The sequence below is a fragment of the Nannobrachium achirus genome (assembly GCF_963921795.1).
Source record: "Nannobrachium achirus genome assembly, chromosome: 19".
Lineage (NCBI taxonomy): Eukaryota > Metazoa > Chordata > Actinopteri > Myctophiformes > Myctophidae > Nannobrachium > Nannobrachium achirus.
Genome location: NC_137826.1, coordinates 52533864 through 52560300, shown reverse-complemented (window position 1 = coordinate 52560300; position 26437 = coordinate 52533864). Strand labels below are relative to the sequence as shown.

The 26437-nt window shown below is 43.1% G+C and overlaps 1 protein-coding gene across 1 annotated transcript in view; it reads right to left on the bottom strand.

Moving 5' to 3' along the window:
* Positions 1-8609: 8609 nt before the first annotated feature.
* hlcs (holocarboxylase synthetase (biotin-(proprionyl-CoA-carboxylase (ATP-hydrolysing)) ligase)) overlaps positions 8610-26437 on the bottom strand; it is a 103087-nt gene continuing 85259 nt past the window's right edge. The window contains exons 12-15 of the mRNA XM_080748903.1: positions 24456-24616; positions 17870-17984; positions 13203-13416; positions 8610-11004 (exon numbers count right to left, since the gene is read on the bottom strand). Of these exons, the coding sequence (XP_080605029.1) occupies positions 10827-11004; positions 13203-13416; positions 17870-17984; positions 24456-24616 (668 nt within the window). The 3' untranslated portion in view covers positions 8610-10826. The remainder of the gene's footprint in view (positions 11005-13202; positions 13417-17869; positions 17985-24455; positions 24617-26437) is intronic.

Sequence of the window (26437 nt, the reverse complement as noted above, 5' to 3'; positions counted from 1 at the left end):
CCGATGCCAACGTCTTTATCAACCAGGCACGTGCACACATAGACTTCAAAGGGGGCTTGAGCCCCTGCACTTTTATCTGTCTGTGAAAACTGCCCTTTCCACACCATAAATGCAATTTTTATTATGGTGAAAGAAAGGCAAATGCCCGCTCTTTCCAGGCCATACCTGAAGGCAGCATTCAATAGAATTGCCTTGTCCAAACTCTCCTGAACTTGAATGCAGCATCTTATGTTGAAGGAATTGCCCTCTCTGTGTAGAAATCCATGCCGTTACGCCACATCTCCAGTATTGACTTGGTTATGCTTAGTTCAGTGTGGTTTCACACACCGAAAATAGCCGACCTCCAAGCTCACAACGTGTCGCAGCGTGACGTGTTGTGAGCTTGTGAGCAGTAACCCACTATTTTCTGTATTTCCTATTTTCTGTTTACTAAAACGTGGACGCGACAGGCACACCCATGTTACTGAACAAACACTATACCAATGATTACTATCACAATATAGAGCTTAAAAAACACTTGCAGCACCTTTAAACCTCAAGCGCTTTCTCAAGCAGATCAGGACTGGACAAAAGGCAGAGTTCATGGAGAAGGTGAAATGTGGACCGTGTTTGAAACTAACCCAACTCTACTAAAGACTTTATAACACAGTGCAGGCTTTTCTCTGGAATACTTACTTGTGGTATTAAAATCGACTTTTAATATTTGATCATATTTTCATATGATCCCAAATGAATAAATGCTTTGTTTGATCATGTAAAACTAATGTTAGACACTTCCAAAGAGTACGGTCTGCTGAATACAGTATAATCTATTTTTGCCTACTACTATTAATTTCTTTTCCCGTGTGGGTTTGTGTAAGACATGCATTGGAAAGACATTATTGAGATGAATCTTGTGGGGGAATGTTGTCAAGAAGCATTCATGCATACAAGGTGAATCTACAGATTATGATACATGTAATTATCATCATGTTTGTTAGCATAAAATGTGCCTATTTATTGTTTGTTTTACTGGGGGGAGGCATTTTTTCAGTTGATCCAGGTTGGGCTCAGCAGACATAGAGATATGTAATGATCTCAATAAACAATGCTATACATTTCAAATAAATAATATTTCACTTTGGTGCATTTTAATAGGACAACCATCTAATCTGGCACGCACTGTTCTTGAATAAGTGAATATTTTACTAGAGGGAATTTTACAGAACAATTAAAGCAAGCAGCATCACCACAGCAAGAATCACGTTGAAGCAACAACAGTCTGGTAAAGGTCTCTGGCTCTGACATCAAGCTCTGGCTTCGCTGTGATGTCACACCAACAGAATCACTTTCATGCCCATATATGGAGTCCCCTGATGTCAGAAATATTGCAAACACACTAATCATCAGTAATATGTCTTGGAGTCAGTTCTACTACAACATCAGTGTGATGGTATTCTAACCAGAACTCTCCACAAAAGGGGGGCTATCTGTCCAACTTCATATTGTGTCTCTACCACCTACAGTATTTAAATATAACTACTGTGTCTGTATGCATTGTTACGGATGTATAAACATACACAGCACTAGAGCTTACAGTAAGTAAATGCACATGTGGATCAGTTACAGTAGTAAGTAGTAGCATAATAAGGTAATTAGGCCTACATGTAAAGTATAACAGGGAGAGGCAATTACATCATTATGTGTAACAGGGAGAGGGTAATTGTGTCTGCATGAACTCCAACTGGAAAACACATCACTGCACTATTCGGATTAGGGCATTCACGAATAGTGATTTTTAGTATTCGAATTCGAGCTCAAAGTATTCGAATAGTCGAATATTCGACAGAACTGGCCAAACTGTCAAATATTAAGTAGCAAGAGGCAAACATTGTGAAAATAGCAGATCTACATGCTCACAACGCCGTTGCGAGGCGTGAGCATGTAGATCTGCCATTTTCACAATATTTGTCTGTGGAACCGAGTCACATTAAATGTAATACCTACAATTCCAAGTGCTTGTCAAGGTGGGGGTCCCCAGTTCAAATATGATTATTTTGCGGTTCACAGCCTAAAAAGGTTTGAGAACCCGTGGTATAGAGCATTAACAAATTCATCCACCAGGGGCATTGACAACTCATTTTTATGACTTCCTATCTAGCCAAGCTTTATAAACTATAGAGAAAACGATACAAAAATAAAAATAAGCAAATATTCGACTTCGGTGAACAACATCGAATAGCGACTTTGATATTCGAATATTCTAATATTCGAATAGTTGGTGAATGCCCTCATTCGGATCCATCTGTAACACTGCATACTCAGTAGTTCATAATAGTAGGCTTTGTTTCTGTTTATTATACACAGGGGAATGTTATGAGATCTACACGCAGGTATTGTGTGCGGGGGGACATTAAATAAAATACGAGAGGTTGATTTTAAATGATGCTTCTTTAGGTCAATTATAACTTTTTTAGAATCTTTTAAGCGGTGCTAGCCTCTTCTACAACTGACTGCGTGTGTTCATACAGCATGTCTCCATGAGTGTGGCACAAACAACAAACAACTGAAAGCTGACACCAATTACATTAATTTAGCACAAACAGGGTGGCACAGCATGCCTTGCATACACACTTATAAACGCGCGTGCACACACACACACACACACACACACACACACACACACACACACACACACACACACACACACACACACACACACACACACACACACACACACACACACACACACACACACACACACACACACACACACATTTCAATCATTGATTTATGTCCACATAAGAGATACAATACGAGGACACAAATATTACAAGGTGCTGTAAATAATGTACAGTCGTCAAATCTTGGACAAATATCCAACACCCACACACCATTCAAGGGTACAAGTAACAACACCTTCGCCATATTTGGACGACTACCGATAGTAGAAGAGATTGTACTGAATTTTGCACGCTGTTTTAGCTGCATTTTTTGGCATCCCATGTTGTTGGAAGCCTCTTACAACCAACCTATGTATGTGTACAAGGCTGCCAAAGATGAACACAAATAGACACGCACACAAGCGCGCACGCGCACACACATGCACGCACACGCACACACAGCAGAGAGAGGCAGTGCACATGCAAACACAAGCACAACATGCATGCACTCAAGCCGCAGATTCAAGTAACAGCCTATCGTTCGATATTTAATTTGCAGTGCCTGGGTGTGATTTGCTTCAAGTGGCGCTGATGAGAAGCCTGTGGAAATGAATAGAAACACATTGTGCCTCTACAGTAGTAAACTAGTAATACAGTATACTGTAGCTCAATGAGATAAACTCATCCTACTGCTTAATTCACACTTGTTGATGTTTTGCTCAAACTTAAACCATAGGTATTATTAAGACCATATCTTCCTTTGGGAAACATATAGACAGTACAGTTATTTGAATCTAGGGACTGAGTTACCAGGGCCCACGTTGTAGGGGCCCTAATTATGTTATACTTTAGCTATTGAATCGGTGCCGCGCTGTGAGCTTGTAGATCTGCTATTTAATTGATACTCCATTGTAGGGGAGTTGTTGCACACCAAAAATAGTCCATCTTTCAAGTCCTGAAAATGTGTGCAAATCTTTATGTGCAACTCAAATTTTGCTTCTGGGGGGGGGGGTCCCTGGAACTAAATATTTTGAGATGGGGTCTGTGGCCAAATACATATAATTTTGGGGGTTCTTCACATGAAAACGTTTGAGCACCACTGACATAGAAACAGAAGGATTTGAAATATTCAAATATTTCATCTTTCAAAAATAGCAGATCTATAAAGCTCGCAGCGCGGCACTCGGTGCCACACTGTGAGCTTGTATATCTGCAATTTTTCAACCGTTAAAGCACAAAATAACGTGTAATAATGTGTTCCCAGTCTAAATGGGTTAAAAAGCCTCTCCCCCTATGAAGAACATTCATGGGGGGCCCGCAGTGAATCCTTGTACCCGGGGCCCAGAATTTGGTTGCAGCCCCATATGGTGGTCATGTTTGCACCGTTAAAACAAACCTAGTATGTTCATTTAACTCAAGAGACTGAAGAGTGTGTGCAAATGGTCCCTCGCATACTGTGTGTGTGTAACATGCTACCATGGATACAGAGAGAGGAGAGAGAGGAGAGAGAGAGAGAGAGAGAGAAGGAGAGAGAGAGAGAGAGAGAGAGAGAGAGAGAGAGAGAGAGAGAGAGAGAGAAGGAGAGAGAGAGAGAGAGAGAGAGAGAGAGCGGATGGGAGACTAGCATTGTGTCCGTCTCAGTGGGGGACTGATGAGGTGTGTAAGATGGAGGCTCTACATGTTGGGGATGTCGGGAGGGGGGGGGGGGGGGGGCTTTGGGGTGGGGGGGTGGGGTTGCTTGTGATGGTTGTGGGGGGCAGTGGTGTAAAGTAACTAAGTACATTTACTTAAGTACTGTACTTGAGTAAAGCACAAATACCTCAAAATTGGACTTGAGTATTTCCAATTTGCAGTACTTTTACTTCTACTCCACTTACATCGCAGACGCAAATGTTCAACTTTTACTCTACTACAATTTGTTTGACAACTTTAATTACTTCGTCGATTTTTATTATCAATACAAAACACACATTAACCATTTAGGCTCTGTATACATTTCGGCCATTTTTCAAAAGATTTTTTTTTTATATTTTTGAAATGTTTAAATTGGACATTCTGAATAATGGGTGCTTTTTAATCCAATTCTTTTGTGCTTAAACTCTCGTCAAATGTTTGAATTCCAGACTTTCACTTGTAACAGAGTGTTTCTACATTGCAGTATTGATACTTTTACTCAAGTAAAACATGCAAGTACTTTTTCCACCACTGATGTTTGGGGGGAAGGGGCCGGGCCGGGGTAGGAGGGGGTAGGTGGGGGTAGTTAGGGGGCCGGGGCAGGGGGATAGGAAGGGGGTATTTCCATTTCTTTGTGGTTGATCCCAGCCCTCCTTGATGGCACATCATTTGTCCGGAGCACCTCAGCCTCCTGGGCGCATCATCATCATCCCTGCAGATGAAGTGAAGGTATGAACACCGGCAGCACGCAAGCCTCGCAAAAAATTGGATGCAGCCTTACAGTCAGACAGTTATTATATGCTGTATTATTGTACAGTAAAGTCCAAGCCCCATTTACTGTAGCAGGTTCTACCTACAGTATACTGGATTGAACACAGTTTGACTTTGAGGTAAAAGAGTTCATTTACATGTGAAACTGTCCTCCTTGCTTTGGGACTCATGTAGCTCTGGTCCATACAGCAGGTTGGCCAACACTCCTGAATGTTGACCCCATCTCCTGCCATGCTCCTGAATCGTAAACTCTCCTGACTTTCTCCTGGATTTGCTATCAAACTCCAAAATCACCAGAACACAGGAAATTACATCTACTATGTTCAGACCCCTTGTGTGGGAAGTGCATGCAATCATACAGAGAAATTCACTTACAGTAAGTAGTGAATATTAGTGCAGATGGGTCCTACATTGCTGCAGTTAACAAATTGTATCCATCAATTCATTTTCCATTGCGAGTAAAGCAAAGCAAAATGAACAATATCGCAAAATTCACCAGAACACAACTACTCAGTCCTAGCCTCGGAAACCCAGGCTTCATTAGGCGCTCAGTCCAGACCCGCTCAGGGAGTTCTAACAATATTGGTCTGGTGGTGGCACCGCTCAGTTGTGATTGGATTTCACTCCCTCCGAAGTTGCGGGAGAACCAATCAGTACACAGTGACAGTGATAGTCCGCAGTAGCCACTCCTTCGTTTAATGCAATGATGTTTTGTCATTTCAAGGAGCCACACTTTGACACAGATAAGCCACGGCCCACGGACCATTATTGGTTTACGCCAACTGCACGCAAGTTGTGTTGATGTTGAAATAAAGTGTTGAAAAGCTCAACATCAGATTAGCAATCATTAGAGTGTCAGTTCAGTAACAGGGATCTCCCCGCTCTTTAGTAAACCGGAAATGCCATTTTCAGGACCAGATTACAATTTCATCCAAGCCCGAGAGATGACTCCCACACAGGATACAGGAAGAACAAGTGAAAATGGAAGTGATGAAAGAAAAACAAAAATGAGCAAAAAAATAAAATTGGAAGTGGAACACTGAAACTGAAGCTGATAAATGGGATCTCTCTCTCTCTCTCTCTCTCTCTCTCTCTCCTGATGGGATGGAATTGGTAATCCTTGTGGAAATGTATTTTCTGTGGACTGGAGAGATTGGGACTGAGAGGCCCGTTACTGAACACACTATAGCAATGATTATCACAACAGATGTCATTAACTTCAGTTTTGTTTGCCTTAACCAAACATCAGTTACAGTTAAGCCCTTTGCACACAGGCGCGCTTATCCGCACGGATAAAACAGACAATTTCATTTTTTTTAAAGAAAACAATTTTTCTCTATGACCTCATGCACACCGGATCCGAATTAGCCGTGCGACGAGTGGCTGCGGCCGTGCGTTTTTCTCTCGATCGAAACCAGTTCGATTCGTGCGTCTTGTCGCATGCGGTAAAAAACTCATCACTCCTTTTATGACTCCTTTTGGGATCCGCAGCGCAGATTCCACACAGCATTGCACACCAAATCCAATGCGTTTTATTCATACAGCAAACGGAAGAAACGCAACTGTCCTGTGTGCAGAGGGCTTTACACTATGTTTAACTCCTCAGGTCCTCACTACGGCATGTACTGTACTTATGTACAAAACACTTTCAAAATAAATAAAAATGTTTTGTGAACTGACTGACCTGGCATAGAGACAAGGAACACATGCAAACGAATGTTATTAAAATAATACTTTATTTATACATGTGAAATGGATTGCTGTTAGCGGCCTATTATAATCCAACAGCTCAGTGGAAAAAAAAACGACCAACATCATCAACATCCAAAGCTGACGTGGAAGTGATCCGCGATGTCACATGTTACACTGAAGTCATACCAGCACAGACACACACACACACACACACACACACACACACACACACACACACACACACACACACACACACACACACACACAGACCCACTAATACACACGTGTTCAGTGTGGTCTTACACTTTCCAACACATTCTCACTCTCGTCTCTTGGGTTTGAGAATGCCACTTCTGCACTTAACTTCAGAGTGGGAAGGATTTTTGGGACATTGTAAAATGACACGACGGCAGCCCCGTTAACTCATTTGCTGCCATTTAACAATACCTTCGTACTCTCATTATGCCCCTGTCTCCATAGACTTCCATGTAATTCATAGTGCACGGATCATGCACACCCATGCCTAGATAATGCACCACGTGTGTCCACATTGCTCACAGCTTTCAAACAAAAAAATCCGAATGGAAATCCGTTCAGGCATTCATGAGATAGAAGCCATTATGTTTTCCTAAAATGTAAACAAAGATGGCTGCCATGTTTGAAAGATGGGGTTGCTATGGGGGTTAAACATGCAATTTCACGATTGCTATCATGCCTACTACATTTTTTGGGGTCAAAACATGTTTTTTATTTTTATTTATTTATTTATTTTTAAACGGGAAAATTCCGGGTTCTAAGGGCATGGCAGGGCGGTACAACGGGATTTTTTCGGGATTTTCGGCCATAGCAGCAAATGAGTTAAGTCAAACGTTTGCATTTTGGTCACTTCTTGTCCCATGCCGGATGGGACAAGACATATAGGATGGCAGAATTATGTTTGAGAGTAAGAATATGTTGTACTTTACTTTAAGCCCCATTTATACTGGGCTGCGTGCCAGTGTCGCACACCGGAAGCAGCCAGTGAACAAGCCCACGTGTCGCACTGCTGCAGCGCCTCGCGAGCTTGCATAAATTCAGATAAAACACAAAGGAATCTCTCCAACACAACTACATACATACATGCATAATTAAAGGTCCCAAATTACAGTTAAAACTGGTATACCCTGTCAACACATTAGATTATACGGTAGAAATGTGAGAAGGTTCCTGGAATACAGGCTCTGGAAGCAACACGGCTGTTTTTAGCTGCCCTTAACCCATTTAGGCCTAGAATTATTGAATGCTTTAACCAGTGAAAAATAGCAGATATACAAGCTCACAGCGCGGCACCGAGTGCCGCGCTGCGAGCTTGTAGATCTGCTATTTTTGAAAAAAGTCGTGAAAATGTGTGCAAATCTTTGAATATATGTATTTTCAAAGCGAATGTTTGTAACTCAAATTTTGCTTCTGGGTGGTCCCTGGAACTAGATATTTTGAAATGGGGGTCCGTGGCCAAATAAATATCATTTTGGGGGTCCTTCACATGAAAAGGTTTGAGAACCACCACTGACATAGTAGTCTCTCAAGAACAGACTAACTGAGCTCCAGTTACAGTAAGTGAAAAGGACCTTTTCTTTGACGATGGCTGGCCAGATTGCTGACATAGAAACATAGGTTTTTTTTCCAAAAATCTTAGAAGGATTCAAAAGACACTTCGGGGTCAAAATTCAAATTTTCAAGATTTTTCAAAAATAGCAGATCTACAAGCTCGCAGCGCGGCACTCGGTGCCGCGCTGTGAGCTTGTATATCTGCTATTTTTTTATATTTAAAGCATAACATATTGCGTCATAATGTGTTCAGGCCTAAATGGGTTGAAACCAAACAGCCATTGTACGCACTAGATGTTGGAACAGGGAAACGAGAAAGAATTGGAATAGCATTTATGGGGGAGAGAAGAAAAAGCAACAGAATACCGTAGTTATAGAGTTTTAGCCAAAACAATTTATGGTCACTGTCGATACAGCAAACTTGTATCTTCTCCATATTTCCTCTTGCCGTGTGACATTATCGCACAAAAGCAGCGGAAATAGCCAATCTACAGGCTCACAAAGCGTCACGGTGGGCCACGTTGTGAGCTTGTAGCCTGAAAATAGGGAGGCTCAGGTTGAAGTGTGTGTGTTTTTTTTTATTCACATTGAACCGATGAACAGTATTTAAACAGGCGGTTGTGATGAGACAACTACTGTATACTGCTGCAGAATACTGCTGAAGTCCCCCCCAGTCTGACAAACGGAGTCTTCTCTGGGGGAGCTTCAACTTGGTCTCGGTCTCTGCTTGGCAGCTGGAGTCCATGTACAAATGTCCCTGTACACAAATGAGGAACTCCCTACCACCATTTGCTAAACTTTGAGAATAGCCATCCTCTTTCAAAACCATCCTAAGAGAGAACCTTGTCACAAAGTGCAACTGCTTGCTGATGGTACAGAGAGTAACGTCAGCAAGTTGAAGGTGTTCTGTGAATATCCCTCTTATTGCTCCTGGTATTGCTGATGATTTGTATCTTATGCCTTGTATGTCCTGATTATGAATTAAATACATGGACCACAATGGAAACAACCCTCTGGGCATATTTTGTTATCATATTAGCATTGCTTGCATAAATGCACTTGTTCTACGATTTGCAATTTGTTCAAACGAATAAAAAAACTGCTTATTTCCCCCCCCAATTTCCTGAACGGTAACGGTTTTAGACATGCAAGGTTTTCACGCGACAGCAACACCATCAATTAAATATATAAGTAGCATTGAGGGCAAAGGATGCTCACTGGCATAGAAGTCAATCATTTAGCGGTCAAAAATAATTTAATACATTTACGCAAAGTTGGTTGAATTGATCGACTCGGCTCTAACATCAGCTCCGTCTCCAGACACGTCATTACTTCATCTGCAGTGTTGGAGAGGCTGGTCCTCAGAGCTCTGAGAACGTTCTCAGAGGACCACTTAAACCACGTTCAATGTCATCTTCGTAGAACTTCTCCTCGCTAACGCTCATCACGAGACGCCACCATTTCTGTCTACTCAGTCTGTTTCTCAGAGGAGGGCCGTGAACAGTTCAGAAACCTGCCTACCAGTGACATCATCAGTATTTTGGTAACCTTTTTTTTTAAAGAGAAAGTCTTGGAATCCCCATTGATTATGCCATTGGTGGGCAGGTTTCTGAACAGTCCACAGCCCACCAATGAGACGCAGAGTGAGTAGAGGGAAATGGGGCCATGGACCAATGAAAATGGCCGGAAGTTCCCCCCCTTCCCTACACCAAATGCCTTCGCCACAAATAGATCTACAAGCAGATCTATAAGAGCAGTTAGCAGATCTGTGAGTCTCGCAACGGGTCGCGTTGCAGCGCACCGTGGGCTTGTAGATCTGCGATGTTATTGGCTAATGTTCCCCTACGTAAATTGGGGTTGTAAGTAAGTTTAAGTTTATTTGATCATCACAGCATAAATAAAAAATGGTTCAAATTGTTACTGGTTATAATGTGAGGAGGTCCAGTCATGTGGTCCTGGGGGTCTAGTAAGAAGGTTAGGTGGTGGTGCAGTGGTCAGGTGGTCCTGGGCAGAGGCGTCAATAAAGTAATCATCATGCCTGTTGTTAAGGTATGGCATCATGACTGGTGTCTTGCACGCGCGCAAGACACCAGTCATGTTGCCATACCTTAGCTTTTGCTGAACTGACGCCACTGGTCCTGGGGGTCTGTGAGAAGGTTGTGGTGGTGGTACAGTGGTCAGGTGGTCCTGGGGGCCTAGTAAGAGGGTCAGGTGGTGGTGCAGTGGTCAGGTGGTCCTAGGGGTCTGTGAGAAGGTCAAGGTGGTGGTGCAGTGGTCAGAAGGTGGTGCAGTAGTCAGGTGGTGGTGCAGTGGTCAGGTGGTCCTGGGGGTCTGGTAAGAGGATCAGGAGGTGGTGCAGTAGTCAGGTGGTGGTGCAGTGGTCAAGTTGTCCTAGGGGTCTCGTAAGAGGGTCAGGAGGTGGTGCAGAGGTCAGGTGGTGGTGCAGTGGTCGTGCAGTGGTCAGGCGGTCCTCTTGCTGACCAGCAGGTTCATCAGCATGTCGAAGGAGTTCCCGTCGGGCTCCACAGACACCACCTCCCGCTGCTCCCTGCAGTAGACCTGCAGGAAGCCGCTGTCGTCCAGGCCCACCACCTCCGCCTCCGGCCCGTCCTCGCTCCACAGGCGCACCCGAGTCCCACTGGAGAGAGCACACACACACACACACACACACACACACACACACACACACACACACACACACACACACACACACACACACACACACACACACACACACACACACACAACACAACCAGGAGTTGACTACTTAAATCCTAGGGTACTGATTCTGGGGAGAACATTCGACCCCCCCCCCCCCACCAAAAAAAAAGGTATATGCGCTTTTTGCAAATCAATCAATCAATCAATCAATCAATCCCCAATTAAAACCTTAAATATACATTTTTTAATTGATAAGACGTTTTTTTCTTCACTTTTTGACTAAACATGTATGAAGTGTAACAGTACCATCTCTTATAGTAGAGACAGTACAGTACCTGTGCAGCCATCTCTTATAGTAGAGCGTCATCTCTTATAGTAGAGATAAAACAGTACCTGTGCAGCCATCTCTTAGAGTAGAGATAGAACAGTGTTAACAGGCTGGGTGGTTGGTACAGTACTGTACCTGTGCAGCCATCTCTTATAGTAGAGACAGTACAGTACCTGTGCAGCCATCTCTTATAGTAGAGATAGTACAGTACCTGTGCAGCCATCTCTTATAGTAGAGACAGTACAGTACCTGTGCAGCCATCTCTTATAGTAGAGATAGTACTGTACCTGTGCAGCCATCTCTTATAGTAGAGACAGTACAGTACCTGTGCAGCCATCTCTTATAGTAGAGATAGTACTGTACCTGTGCAGCCATCTCTTATAGTAGAGACAGTACAGTACCTGTGCAGCCATCTCTTATAGTAGAGACAGTACAGTACCTGTGCAGCCATCTCTTATAGTAGAGATAGTACAGTACCTGTGCAGCCATCTCTTATAGTAGAGATAGAACAGTACCTGTGCAGCCATCTCTTATAGTAGAGACAGTACAGTACCTGTGCAGCCATCTCTTATAGTAGAGATAGTACAGTACCTGTGCAGCCATCTCTTATAGTAGAGATAGTACAGTACCTGTGCAGCCATCTCTTATAGTAGAGACAGTACAGTACCTGTGCAGCCATCTCTTATAGTAGAGATAGTACAGTACCTGTGCAGCCATCTCTTACAGTAGAGATAGTACAGTACCTGTGCAGCCATCTCTTATAGTAGAGATAGTACAGTACAGCTGTGCAGCCATCTCTTATAGTAGAGACAGTACAGTACCTGTGCAGCCATCTCTTATAGTAGAGATAGTACAGTACCTGTGCAGCCATCTCTTATAGTAGAGATAGAACAGTACCTGTGCAGCCATCTCTTATAGTAGAGATAGAACAGTACCTGTGCAGCCATCTCTTATAGTAGAGATAGTACAGTACCTGTGCAGCCATCTCTTATAGTAGAGACAGTACAGTACCTGTGCAGCCATCTCTTATAGTAGAGATAGTACAGTACCTGTGCAGCCATCTCTTATAGTAGAGATAGTACAGTACCTGTGCAGCCATCTCTTATAGTAGAGATAGAACAGTACCTGTGCAGCCATCTCTTATAGTAGAGATAGTACAGTACCTGTGCAGCCATCTCTTATAGTAGAGATAGTACAGTACATGTGCAGCCATCTCTTATAGTAGAGATAGAACAGTACCTGTGCAGCCATCTCTTATAGTAGAGATAGTACAGTACCTGTGCAGCCATCTCTTATAGTAGAGATAGTACAGTACCTGTGCAGCCATCTCTTATAGTAGAGATAGAACAGTACCTGTGCAGCCATCTCTTATAGTAGAGATAGTACAGTACCTGTGCAGCCATCTCTTATAGTAGAGATAGTACAGTACCTGTGCAGCCATCTCTTATAGTAGAGATAGTACAGTACCTGTGCAGCCATCTCTTATAGTAGAGATAGTACAGTACCTGTGCAGCCATCTCTTATAGTAGAGATAGTACAGTACCTGTGCAGCCATCTCTTATAGTAGAGATAGTACAGTACCTGTGCAGCCATCTCTTATAGTAGAGATAGAACAGTACCTGTGCAGCCATCTCTTATAGTAGAGATAGTACAGTACCTGTGCAGCCATCTCTTATAGTAGAGATAGTACAGTACCTGTGCAGCCATCTCTTATAGTAGAGATAGAACAGTACCTGTGCAGCCATCTCTTATAGTAGAGATAGTACAGTACCTGTGCAGCCATCTCTTATAGTAGAGATAGTACAGTACCTGTGCAGCCATCTCTTATAGTAGAGATAGAACAGTACCTGTGCAGCCATCTCTTATAGTAGAGCGGCAGGACAGCGTCAGGGCCGTGCTGCTGGAAGGCAGCGACGAGGCCCTCCAGGGCCGTGACGGTGCGGGCGATGAGCTGGCTGGGGCTCAGGGCCTCCAGCTGGGTGTGGTTCTGTCTGTTGTGCTGCTGCACCAGGTCATTGATGCAGATGGTGGGGTTGCTGTTGCTGACGTTGAAGCCACAGCCTGGAGGAGAAAAACACAGTCGTTTAACAACCCATTTAGGCCTGAACACATTATGACGCAATATTTTATGCCTTTAAATATAAAAAAAAAAGCAGATATACAAGCTCACAGCGTGGCACCGAGTGCCGCGCTGCGAGCTTGTAGATCTGCTATTTTTGAAAAATCGTGAAAATTAGAATTTTGACCCCGATTCTATAAGTGTCTTTTGAATCCTTCTAATATTTTTGGAAAAAACCTATGTTTCTATGTCAGCAATCTGGCCAGCCATCGTCAAAGAAAAGGTCCTTTTCACTTAAACTGGAGCTCAGTTAGTCTGTTCTTGAGAGACTACTATGTCAGTGGTTCTCAAACATTTTCATGTGAAGGACCCTCAAAATGATATTTATTTGGCCAAGGACCCCCATTTCAAAATATTTAGTTCCAGGGACCACCCAGAAGCAAAATTTGACTTACAAAACGTTCGCTTTGAAAATACATAATATTCAAAGATTTGCACACATTTTCACGACTTTTTCAAAAATAGCAGATCTACAAGCTCGCAGCGCGGCACTCGGTGCCGCCCTGTGAGCTTGTATATCTGCTATTTTTCACTGGTTAAAGCATTCAATAATTCTAGGCCTAAATGGGTTAAATGTGGAAATGCTGTTGGAATGTTTTGTGTCCTCTCTGGACTGCACGTAGGGCTGTCACGATTATGACATTTTACATGACGATTAATTGTCACTCAAATAACTGAAATTAACGATTTAATTGTGTTTTTGTCGTTGACAATTGCATTTGGCTTTTAGGATTTGAATTTGCACATGGCAATTATGACATATAACTTAAATATACAAAGAAATTACTGACATAATTTGACAACTTTATACTTAAAAAGAACATTGATAGTTTGCGACGCGTTGTGAGCTTGTAGATCTGCTATTTCCATTACTTTTTTTTAAAGTGTTTGAAACTATATTAACATTTCTCAACATGGAAACGATTATAATGATTAAGCAAAAATAATTGCTATTACCTAAAATAATTGCGATTAGACGATTATGTAATAATTGTGACAGCTCTAACTGCATGTGTTGTATGATGATATTGCTGGTGAAATGGTATGGATTGAGATATTGTACAAAAACATTAATTTATAATATGTGAGGCTTTGGAAAGAAAATGGGGAAAAGCAAAAAGAGAGACAAAAAGAAAGAAAGAACGAAAGGAAGGAAGAGAGAGAAAGAAATAAAGAAAGGTTCAGTAACACCATGTTGGTTCTATTTTAACCATAAAGTAAAGAGTGATAAACTGTAAGGTACAGTATGCTGGTGCCTGGTGTCCCACACAGCAACGAGTACACATACAAGTAGGGCTGTCACGATTATGACATTTTACATGACGATTAATTTTCTCTCAAATAATTGCGATTAACGATTTAATTGTGTTTTTGTCGTTGACAATTACATTTTTGTTTGGCTTTTAGGCTTTGAAGTTGCACATGGTAGGTATGACACATAACCTAAATATACAAAGAAATTACTGACATATTTGACAACTTTATACAACATTGATAGTGGAAATAGCCGATCTACAAGCTCACAACGCGTCGCGATGCGACGCGTTGTGAGCTTGTAGATCTGCTATTTACACTATTTTTTACTTTTTAAAAAAAATATATGAACATTTTTCAACATGGAAACGATTATGACGATTTTGAAAAATAATCACGATTAGACGATTATGTAATAATTGTGACAGCCCTACATACAAGTAGAACGGCTGTCTTTGTCATGAAACACAGTATAAATGAAGCATAACTCCTCCATTAAAACCATTCAAATCTTGTTAGATATTTGGTGAAAATATTCAGTGTAGTGCGAAAACAGGAGGGGGATAGTATAGAGCCCCCAGTCCAGAAGCGTCAATTGGGTATGGCAAGCTATGGCAGCTGCCATACCCTTGGCTACAGGGGAAAATAAGAAAATGTACTGTAATCGTGCCTGTTGCTAAGGTATGGCAACATGACTGGTGTCATGTCACCTTTCTGTCAAGACACCAGTCATGTTGCCATACCTTAGCCTTTTCTGAACTGACGCCGCTGCCCCAGTCAACTTAAGTATAGGGTTTAAGTCAGAGGTGGGCTACAGTACATTCATTTCCAGAGGGCCATATGGACCTCGATAAAATGAGTGAAGGGCCACACTTTGTACAGTTGAATTGAAACACAAAACACATAATAATGATGTTAAAACTGCATGCATTTGTTAGACATGACACACTACTTTACAATGAGGTCCGTTCACAACAAGACAGCTGGCTGGTGTACTCTGGCCTACAATAAAAAATATTACAGTTATAATGAGCCTATACATTTATACTGCATCTTATCTGATATATCTGCTGTCGGGCCAAAACCTCCTAACTCCAAAATGTTCTTTTTCAGGGAAAGTGGGCTCAAGTGGAGTTAGGAGGTTTTGACCGAAGGGCTTTTTACTGTTTTTCATTTGTTCAATATTATTTTAACCAACACACAGACGTAAAGGGTGTTCAATAGCACATATTTATGAAAAAAAAAGAGAGGGCCAATCAGGTGGAGTTAGCTGGTTTGGCATAAAGTGTGGAGTTAGGAGGTTTTGTCCCAAGCACTTTTTACTACTTTCCATTGGTTCAATATTATTTTAACCAACACTCAGATGTAAAGGGTGTTCAATAGCCCTGATTTATGCCAAAAAAAAATCTAAAACCTCAAAAATGGAGTTAAGTGCTTTTGGCCAGACAGTGACGACATGCACCTCTCCATAGGTCACTGATAAAACACATTGCATTATGATATTAATATGGACTCAAGATTGACTGTTTCACTGTTACTCTTGGTGCATTAAAAACATAAAATATGTGAGTACATAAGGAGGTATGCAGGTATGTACTCAAATGGTAAATAGTAAAAATATGAATTACTATTAATTGGAGTTAAGTTAAACCAATGTTTCAAAACTGTTCACGTATAGCAACCATTTTCTTTTTTTCTTTGAGGGCTTCGAGGGCCTGATTGAGATGGTCAAAGGGCTGGGTCCGGCCCCCAGGCCGCATGTCGCCCATGTGTGGTTTAAAGTGGATGAATGCGTCGCTTAACACCTCAGCCTTGTATTTAACATAACCAAGAATGGTCACATATCCATCATGCAGAGCGGTAGCCTGGCGAGTGCCGGCCTGGAGGAATGCAGCTGTCGTTGTTGTATACGTTTTAACGTCGTGATTTGTTGTTGTCAGATGGGATTAGTGGCAGCCAGGAATGACAGAAAGCGTCACTGTCACTCCGCTCGCGTAAGTGACACTCCGCTCGCGTCAGTGACAGGCGTCACGGCGGGCCGCTTCTTCACCATAATTGCACCACGGTCATTAATGACGCGAACCGCACCGACCCAGTTGGAACAAGGGACATACACACACACACACACACACACGCACTACTTCTCTTTGGGCTATGGCCCATGGAAAAAAATTAAATAACAGTATTTTCCTCAGAGTAAAAATAATAGCTTCATTGAAATGGCACTCACATTGGCACTAAATAACAATTGCTGTTATTTGACTGAAATCAATAAATGTTGAAATATGGACGGAGATAAAAGGTTTGTACCCGTCAGTGACCACATACACGTTGTGTTTTGGTGATCTGTGCTAGTGTTGCCAGACTTTGCGGGAGAAACCAGCAACCAGAGAGACTCAGTCTAACCACTTAGACACTTTTTAACCCTAACCCTAACTATATACCCAAAAAAGCTAATATTTGGACAATTCTGAAACATTTGAAATACACAAATCTTATATGAGGGTCCCTGGCACAAAATATTTTCAGATGGGGGTTTGCGTACAAATACATGATTTTTTTTTTGATAACCACTGGTTGTCAAACAATAAAACAATATTATTTGGTAGCCCACACGCGCACACACACACACACACACACACACACACACACACACACACACACACACACACACACACACACACACACACACACACACACACACACACAGGCAGGGACACGCAGAGAATGTTAGAGAGGAAGGGGCTGACATTTCTAAAAGGGCCTTTTGGTGGAAATATTGAAAATAGCAGACCTCCAAGCTCACAACGCGTCGCAGCGCGACACGTTGTGAGCTTGGAGGTCGGCTATTTTCGGTGCGTGGTACCACACTGAACTAAACATAATCAAGCCAAAAACTGGAGAGAGGGCAATTCTTTCAACATAAGATGCTGCATTCAAGTTCAGGAGAGTTTGGTCAAGGCAATTCTCTTGAACGCTGCCTTCAGGTATGGCAAGGAAAAGGGGGCATTTTCATTTCTTTCACCATAGTAAAAACTGCATTCATGGTCTGGAGAGGGCACTTTTTACAGACAGGTAAAAGGGTCAGAGGCTCAAGCCCCCCGTGATGTCTATGTGTGCACTGCACACAGGTATTCTCACCAATCAGCAGGTGGAAGGTTGGTCCCATGACGGTGGAGGTCACCAGCACCCCCCCCAGCTTCATCAGGTCGCTGTAGTAAATGTCGTTTGGCCACTTCAACCTCAGGTCAAGGTCCTAGAAGGAGAGGTACATTAAGCTGGGAATCGGCCTTGTTTTTGACAGCAAATTTTGATTTCGTTTTAGTCATAAGCAGTGGCGTCAGTTCAGAAAAAGCTAAGGTATGGCGAAGGCGCGCGTGCAAGACACCAGTCATGTTGCCATACCTTAGCAACAGGCATGAAACATTTATTTTAAGAAGTACATTTTATTTTTTCCCCCCGTTTCTACGGTTTCTTGGGCTGGATATGGCAGCCTGGAACGGTTGTTCAAGTGCAACTAAACTTGGCATGTTACTAAACGTGCCACAATTAACAATAATGCATTGCACCTGTGCAGCTGACCTGCGGAACCTGGGAATATACCTTTCTGTCAAGATGAGGAGAATACAAGTGTGGAGAATATAATTATAATACCTTGTTAAAGTGACCATCCTATATTACATTCTAGAACTGACAGAGCGGTGCATTCTACAGAGCGGTGCATTCTATCGATCGACGACCCAAAGCAGTCCAATTGGCTAGGACTGATCACGTGGCACACGTGCCGACTTCCTCACGTCACACCAGCGCCATACGTGCTGACGTAGAGTCAACACCAGGCTAACAGTTAGCTAAACAAATGATGTACTCATGTTTGCATAGTCAATAGCACTACTGTCCACATTCCAGTACATTCCATCACTTAGGCACGAGTCCCGATCACATTAACATAATCTTCATGTATGTACATCCCATTACAGCAACGTAACGTTACTCTTTTTAATTCACGGAGTTCTTCACCGGAAGTGCGTCCGGCCGTCAAATATGTCCGACCGGAAACGTGCTGCGGCACAATAGTTCCGCCACAATAGTTCCCCCCCCCCCAAAAAACTTTTTTTTTTTCAAAAACATTTTTTTTTTTCAAGAAACTTTTTTTAGCCATATGAGCTTTTCACGTTAACAACGAGGCGAGGGGCGTAGATGTGAGCGGCGCGTAGCGCCGCGAACCTCTAGTTTGTTACATTTTGCATTTGTAGTTATTTTACTGTAATTTAACAACATAATAACCAGCACAGATAGACAAAGAGACATTCATGGATTCATATTTAGAAGTAACTTTTATTTTCCCCCCTGGACCCAGGGTATGGCAGCTGTACCCCTTCCATACCCAATTGACGCCCCTGGTCATAAGGGCTCTTCAGATGAGCAGCGGTTGCCGTAGGGACTTCCACTAGGTCTCAGTGGCGGCCGCGCCGCGGTGAGACACAAACACACTTTGCCCGCTCGCCTCGCCGCCTCTAAACTTCTCAGCGCGGCCGAAATAGCCGCCGCCCGTCTCCCATTGAAAATGAATTATGAGGAGGCGGTGACCGCGTACCGTCACTGTAGCCTGCTATTAATTCAATTGTCACAATGCTGACGTTTGAGGCTTCTGTGCAGATTTATTGGCATGGCTTTGGTGGAACCCTTACATCATTTATGTTGGAGGACTGAGGTTATCAGCACCACAGCACTACTAGCAGAGACCCTCCACCACACCAAACATGCTAACTGTGTTTGTTTGTTTGTTTGTTTGTGTGTGTGTGTGTGTGTGTGTGTGTGTGTGTGTGTGTGGTGATAATCATCATCAGGGCAGGGTGTCACACCAAATTCTGGGCCCTGGGTACAAGGATTCACTCACATTTTGTGCTTTAACTATTGAAAAAATAGCAGATTTACAAGCTCACAGTGCGGCACTGAGTGCCGCGCTGCGATCTTGTAGTTCTGCTATTTTTGGAAAATCATGAAAATTCATGAGGAAAACTCTTTGAAGATTTCAAATCCTTCTAAGGTTTTTTGAAAACCCTATGTTTCTATGCTCAAACGTTTTAATGCGAAGGACCCCCAAGATGATATGTATTTGGCCACGGACCCCAATCTCAAAATATTTCGTTCCAGGGACCCCCCAGAAGCAAAATTTGAGTTACAAATGTTCGCTTAAAAAATATATATATTCAAAGATTTGACTTAAAAAAAAATAGCAGATCTACAAGCTAAAGTATAACATAATTAAGGCCCCTCCACCTTGGGCCCTAGAGTAACTCAGTCCCCCCCTTGTGACGCCCCTGATCATGGTTGTTTTACGTCTGAAGACTCCCCGTCCAGGACAGCCTTCAGACGGGCTTCCTCAGGAGACTTGGCTCAGATCTGAAAAGCCATCTGGTAGAGATGGACGGATTGCAAAATTGGTCCATGGCCGATACCGATCCACCGGTTTTATGAGGGTCTGACCTGCCTAAACCGATTTTTCCGATACCGATTTCTTTAGCTAAGAACTAGAAAAAAGGGTTGCTCCAATAACCTTTTTTTCAGGCCAAGTAGGCCTACAAGACATACTTCAATTTGAGCACCAATAAGCTAGAAGAACACTAATGCCAAATCAATCATAATAGTACAATATCCAAAATCACAGACAATATCCAGTCTAATATGACCGTCTGGACTAGGCAGGAGGAAAGCAGGTGACAAATGCTTTTTTCCCCCCTTCTTTTTGGAGACGACATTGACACAGGATTATGGAATATGTCCTTACATTGCAAAGGTAACCAGCACCATCTGTATTCTGTAGGCTGCCACTAAGTAGACTGGCTGCTACTTGCTAATGTTTACTTTAGTCACAGGACCAGAGCATCATGCTGTGCAGTGCCATAGACACAATTGGCATAAAACCGGTATTGCAGTGACCTGTCGGTCACCGATTCGGCCGGTTTGATATCATACCTGCCGATTTTTTATATTGGCCGATTTCTGATTTCCATCCCTACCATCTGGTCATGGCGCTGTTAACCCGCTGCGACCGCGGGCCCTTTGCTGACGGCCACCCCGGGCAGGGTTCGATCCCTCCACCATCCGTACTAAAGGTTCTATGCGCTACAGCACTGTTTCCCAAATAGTGGGTCGGGACCAATTTATGGGACACGGAACGATGTTTAGGGGTCAAGACTCGAGTAAAAATCCCATTTGCTTTTCCTACATTAATGAATCTGTTGAAATTCTTTCCCACGTTTCTTCTTTCTTTTTTTTAACTAATTTGGTGCGAGTACCGACAGTAACGAGACCTTTTAACGTGGTCGCGAGAATATCCGTGTGCACGATCGGACTCCAAACAATGAATCGTGCGTGTTTACACAGCTTAAAAAAAAAAAAAAAAAAGAAAGATTGAAAAACCGACCATCTGTTCAAGAACTAGCTCTTGTGTTGTATAAACAGTGAGTGAATGGAACCATCCAATGGCTCAGACAGATGGCTGCTTCCGGTTGCCGGTTGCCATGGTAATGGTGCAGCGATCAAATGGGTCCTGAAGAAATTTTTATCTCACGATTTTGTAACCCATTTTTTCACCCAGTGTCAATTGCCTAAAAAGCCCTAAGCTGTAATCCTGATGGGCTCTGCTCTCCCTCTGCCAACCTGGGGAGGGCCCCGAACTGAGCTCATGCTGACCTTCAGTGCATGAGGAGTGAGCACGCCGCTTCTTATCACCTGAAAGGGGGGAGCTTCCCCAGTTGGACTTAGCGTGTGGAAGGAACACGTTATTCCAACCAGTTCCTTTCCCCTCCATCAGGCGCCCCGGCTGGCCAGGGGGAGGCAGTATAGTGACCAGGATTACTGCATGTTTTTGTGAGGGTGTCTACCCTAGGAGACACGGGGAGAACATGCAAACTCCACACAGAAAGGCCCTTTTGCCAACCCCACCTAGGGTGTGAGTGTTGCGTAGGAGAGAACACGCTCCCAGCGCCCACAGCTAAAAATAAATAAATAAATGTTTTAAACAAGTTTTAAAAAAATAGTGATGCAACGTTTGTATAAATACATTAATTAAATATACTGTATGGCCTGTTTTGGCCAAAGTACATTTATTTTTGATTGGTACTGGTGCTGGTCAGTTTCAGTCATTTCTTTGTATATTTACGTGATTTGTCATATCTGCCCTGCGCAATTTCGCTCTACGCAGCCCAAAGGGCAAATACAAATGTGACTATTTATATGTTCCAATGTTCAATGCCAAAGACACAATTAAAAACATCACCATCATTTGCGGCAATTAATCATCAACTAGAAACGTCCCGATGGCGACAGCCCTGACGACAAGCAGTGGTTCTTTTGACACACAGCTGCGCACGGACTGACGCACACTCACACCGAGGGAGACCGCCAGACAGCAAACTACCACACAGACTCTGTCAGACGGGGTTATTATGGGATGGTCCTGGCAGCGACGTGCGCTCTGCTCGGTCTGCGGAGTGCAGACCTGAGCGCTGCACAGTGTTGTTTTTGACAGCAACATTTTGATTTAGTTTTAGTCATAGTCTTTTGAATAAAATCTCATTTAGTTTTAGTCATAATTTAGTCACCTGAAAAGTATTAGTTTCAGTCTAATTTTAGTCGACTAAATATCATAAGATTTTAGGCGACTAAATCTACAGTTGATTTAGTCAACTGAAATGTATTTTGGCAGGCCTTGATGGCATCGTAATGATTTGACACTTGGTTGTGTGCTGAAAATAGCTGATCTACAAGCTCACAACGTGTCGCAGCACGACGCGTTGTAGATCGGCTTGTAGATCGGCTATTTTCAGCACGCAACACCTGAGAGCAACCAAACATAAAATTACTATCTTCTCCACTAGTCCCTCCCTAACGTTTTAGTCTAGTTTTTATTTTGTTGACGAAATTGTCAATATATTTAGTCTTAGTTTTAGTCACCACAGCTTAGTTTTTATTTTGCTTTTATTTAGTTTTCGTCAGTGAAAAAAAAACACAGTCGACAAACATTTTTCATCATAGTTTTAGTCGACAAAATCAACACTGGTATCGCAGCAGCAGCAGCAGTAGTAGTAGTAGTAGTAGTTGCGACCGTAGGTCGCAGTTAACTATTAAAAAAACGGCATATCTTGTCAATATGTCCTTCCTTCTGAAATGCCTCAACTGTTGACATTGTGACATCACGCCGCTGTGACATCACCTCATCAAAGATCAAACCCTGGATATCCATACATGGAGACGACTGGATCATCACCTAGATCTCCATATATGGAGCTGACCTCTACATGTGATTCCCAGATGATGCCCTGTTAGGGCAACCACCCTAATAGAATCCCTTTTATGCCCATCAATCTTAAGTCCATATCTGGGAATGTCCATACAATAGCTGCTGACCTGTTTCTTGACATTGTGACATCACATTGTTGTGACATCACCTCAAAGATCTACATCTGATTCCCATCTGAACCACACTAATAGAATTTGTGTCCATCAATATTAAGCCCATATCTGGGAATGCCCATATATGGATATAATGTGTCAGTTTAACCAGTGTGGGCGAGGTCGCTTTTCGCCCTTAGGCGTCTAATTGGTAGTAGAAGTAGTAGTAGTAGTGTTAACCCTTAAGTTCTATTCAGATTCACTACACCTTGGTTCTGTTCGAGGGTCATTCTGACCCGGGGGATATTTGGTTTAAAAAACAACACTAATATAAATTTTAACTTAACAAATCATCATCATACATTTACTTTGTCTCAATTCCAAACAATTCATATGCTATATATGGTAAATGTTGGCATTTATGCTTTGTTATATCACATCAGACACTGAAAGAGCTAGGTGTTTTTACTTATAGATGAAATTCAGCTATAAGTAAAAACACTTGTACGTATAGAACTTATACCTTTGTCTTTCAAATGAAAATGTAAAACGGGTCAAAATGACCCAAACAGAACATAGGAGTTAAAGCTATACTGTGTAAGTTCAACTAGTGGTCAGTAGCGGTATTGCTTTTTTCGGCCGTTTTTCGGCCGGAGTCGTCGCGGACCACCGCCGCGGACCACCGGAGCGGCGCCGCAAACCACCGCGACCGATAGTAATCCGTGGAGGGGTAGAACGCATGGTAGAACGTAATTTTCTGGCCAGGATTTGTGGATTAAGAGGTTAAAATCCTTCACCATGGTAAACACTGTAGCCAAGCGGAGGCGCTTCCTGGAGACCAGAGCAGATAAGCTGTGATTGGCCGGTAGTGTACCATGTGTGCATGATCGGCGATGTGATTGGGCAACGTATACACAACGTATACAGATGATGCAGATTACGTCATTTTGGCGCGAAATCCGGTCCACGGCCAGGATCATAGAAAACATATAAAGAGAAGGCTTCAGAAGCTGAAAATAACGGAGTGGGTGTTCTAAAACTTTAGCGATTTAACAGTTAGGACAATTTTAAGATTTGTTTTATAAAAAAAGTTACATGGTACAACTTTAATAATAGTAATACAGTATATCCCACCTGGTATCCAGGTAAGGTAATGCCTCTACTGTAGTACTAGCAGTATTAGTAGTAGTATCCCACCTGGTATCCAGGTAAGGTGCATACTGCCTCTACTGTAGTAGTAGTAGTAGTAGTAGTAGTAGTAGTAGTAGTAGTAGTAGTAGCAGTAGTAGTAGTAATAGTAGCAGTAGCAGTAGTAATAGTATCCCACCTGGTATCCAGGTAAGGTGCGTACTGCCTCTACCACGGCCAGTGCAGCCAGGTGTTGGAGGAATGGTATACTCTGTCCCAGCCTGGACCTCAGATCCACCCGGACGTTAAGAGTGAAGGAGACGCTGCCCACAGGACTCAGCCAGGCGTTCCCTCCACGACCTGATGAGAAACCATACTAAACATTAACCTACTGAATACTAACGATATGTTAAGTGTATACTAACAGCTCAGCAGCGGGAGCGGTATTGCAGTTATTGAATCGCGCGGAGCCAGAAGGCAAAGCTCTCTGTCTACCGAGCAATCTTTGTTCCGACTCTCAACTATGGTCATGAAGTGTGGGGTCATGACTGAAAGAATAAGGTGACGCACAGCGCACACTGTGCTTCAGGCACCAAAAAAAAGAACCCCAAAAAAGCCAAGCTGATCATCATCATAATAACTAATATGTATTTGCTGCGCCTAAATAATCACTGCATGCATGCCTGATGCGTCCTCAATTTGCGTGCCAATGTTGTATCATTTTTATCACAGGTGCCCTGCTCACTGTGCAGAAGCGGTACAGAGCTGAAGCGGCCCCCCGCCCTCTCCCCTGCGACCCCGTCTGGCAGTGAGTGTGAGCAACCTACGTGGTTGCTGTTACAGCGTGCAGAAGCAATCTGCAATCTTTGTTTAATATTGTTAAACTGAGTTAGAATCGTGCAAAGACAACCGACCCAACCAGAAAACCCTGAAAAAAATGACACAAGAGGCCGAAATGAGTGTTTTCAGACAGCCGAGACTGGTGGCCTCAGAGTTCAGTCACCCAAGAGAGACTTGGAGTAGAACCGCTGCTCCTACGCTTGGAAAGAAGTCAGCTTATATATTAGGTGTTTCGGGCATCTAGTACGGATGCCTCCCGAGCATCTCCCTAGGGAGGTCTTCTATGCACGTCCCACTGGGACCTAAAGGCCAGATGGAGGGATTACATCTCCACACTGGCCTGGGAACGCCTGGGGATCATCCCCAAAGGGGGAAGTGGATGATGTTGCTCAGGAGAGGGAACACTGTTGGAACTGTTCCCCCCCCCAGTGAAGATGGATGCATATGGATAACGAGGGGCGTCACACCAAATTCTGGGCCCTGGGTACAAGGATTCACTGCGGGCCCCCCATGAATGTTAACTATTGAAAAATAGCAGATATACAAGCTCACAGCGCGGCACCGAGTGCCGCGCTGTGAGCTTGTATATCTGCTATTTTTGAAAAATCGTGAAAATGTGTGCAAGAAACCTATGTCAAGGACCCCCAAGATGATATGTATTTGGCCACGGACCCCAATCTCAAAATATTTAGGTCCAGGGACCCCCAGAAGCAAAATTTGAGTTAGAAATGTTCGCTTAAAAAATACATATATTCAAAGATTTTCACACATTTTCACAACTTTTCAAAAATAGCAGATCTACAAGCTCACAGCGCGGCACTCGGTGCCGCGCTGTGAGCTTGTATATCTGCTATTTTTCAATAGATAAAGTTATTAGGGCCCCTCCACCTTGGGCCCCAGTAACTCAGTCCCACTTTCCTACCCCTTGTGACGCCCCTGTGGATAACAGGCCAGAGGACTCTCCTGTCAGCCCGCTCAGGGCACAAGCCTCCCCTGCCCCATTTAGCGGGGCAGGTAAATGCATTTTTGCACTAAAATACTTCACAAGTGGAAAGAAACCTAAAACTTTTCACAAGTACTCCTTAGGGGTTGTTCCTATGATAAAACACGTTAGACACTGAAAAATCAAAATGGCTGCCATGTTTCCAAGATGGCTGCCTCTGAACAGTACGCCAGCCAGTTAATGTCCGATTTTCATAATATTAGAGTTGTTTTGTAGGTTTTAAAACATCGTGAGTTCATTTATTACTCTTTTAAAGCAGCCAGAATAACTTTTCTGACTTTTGGTTGGGGTCTTTCCTCACCTGGGACCCCCCAAACAGACCCCTGAGCTTATCTGAG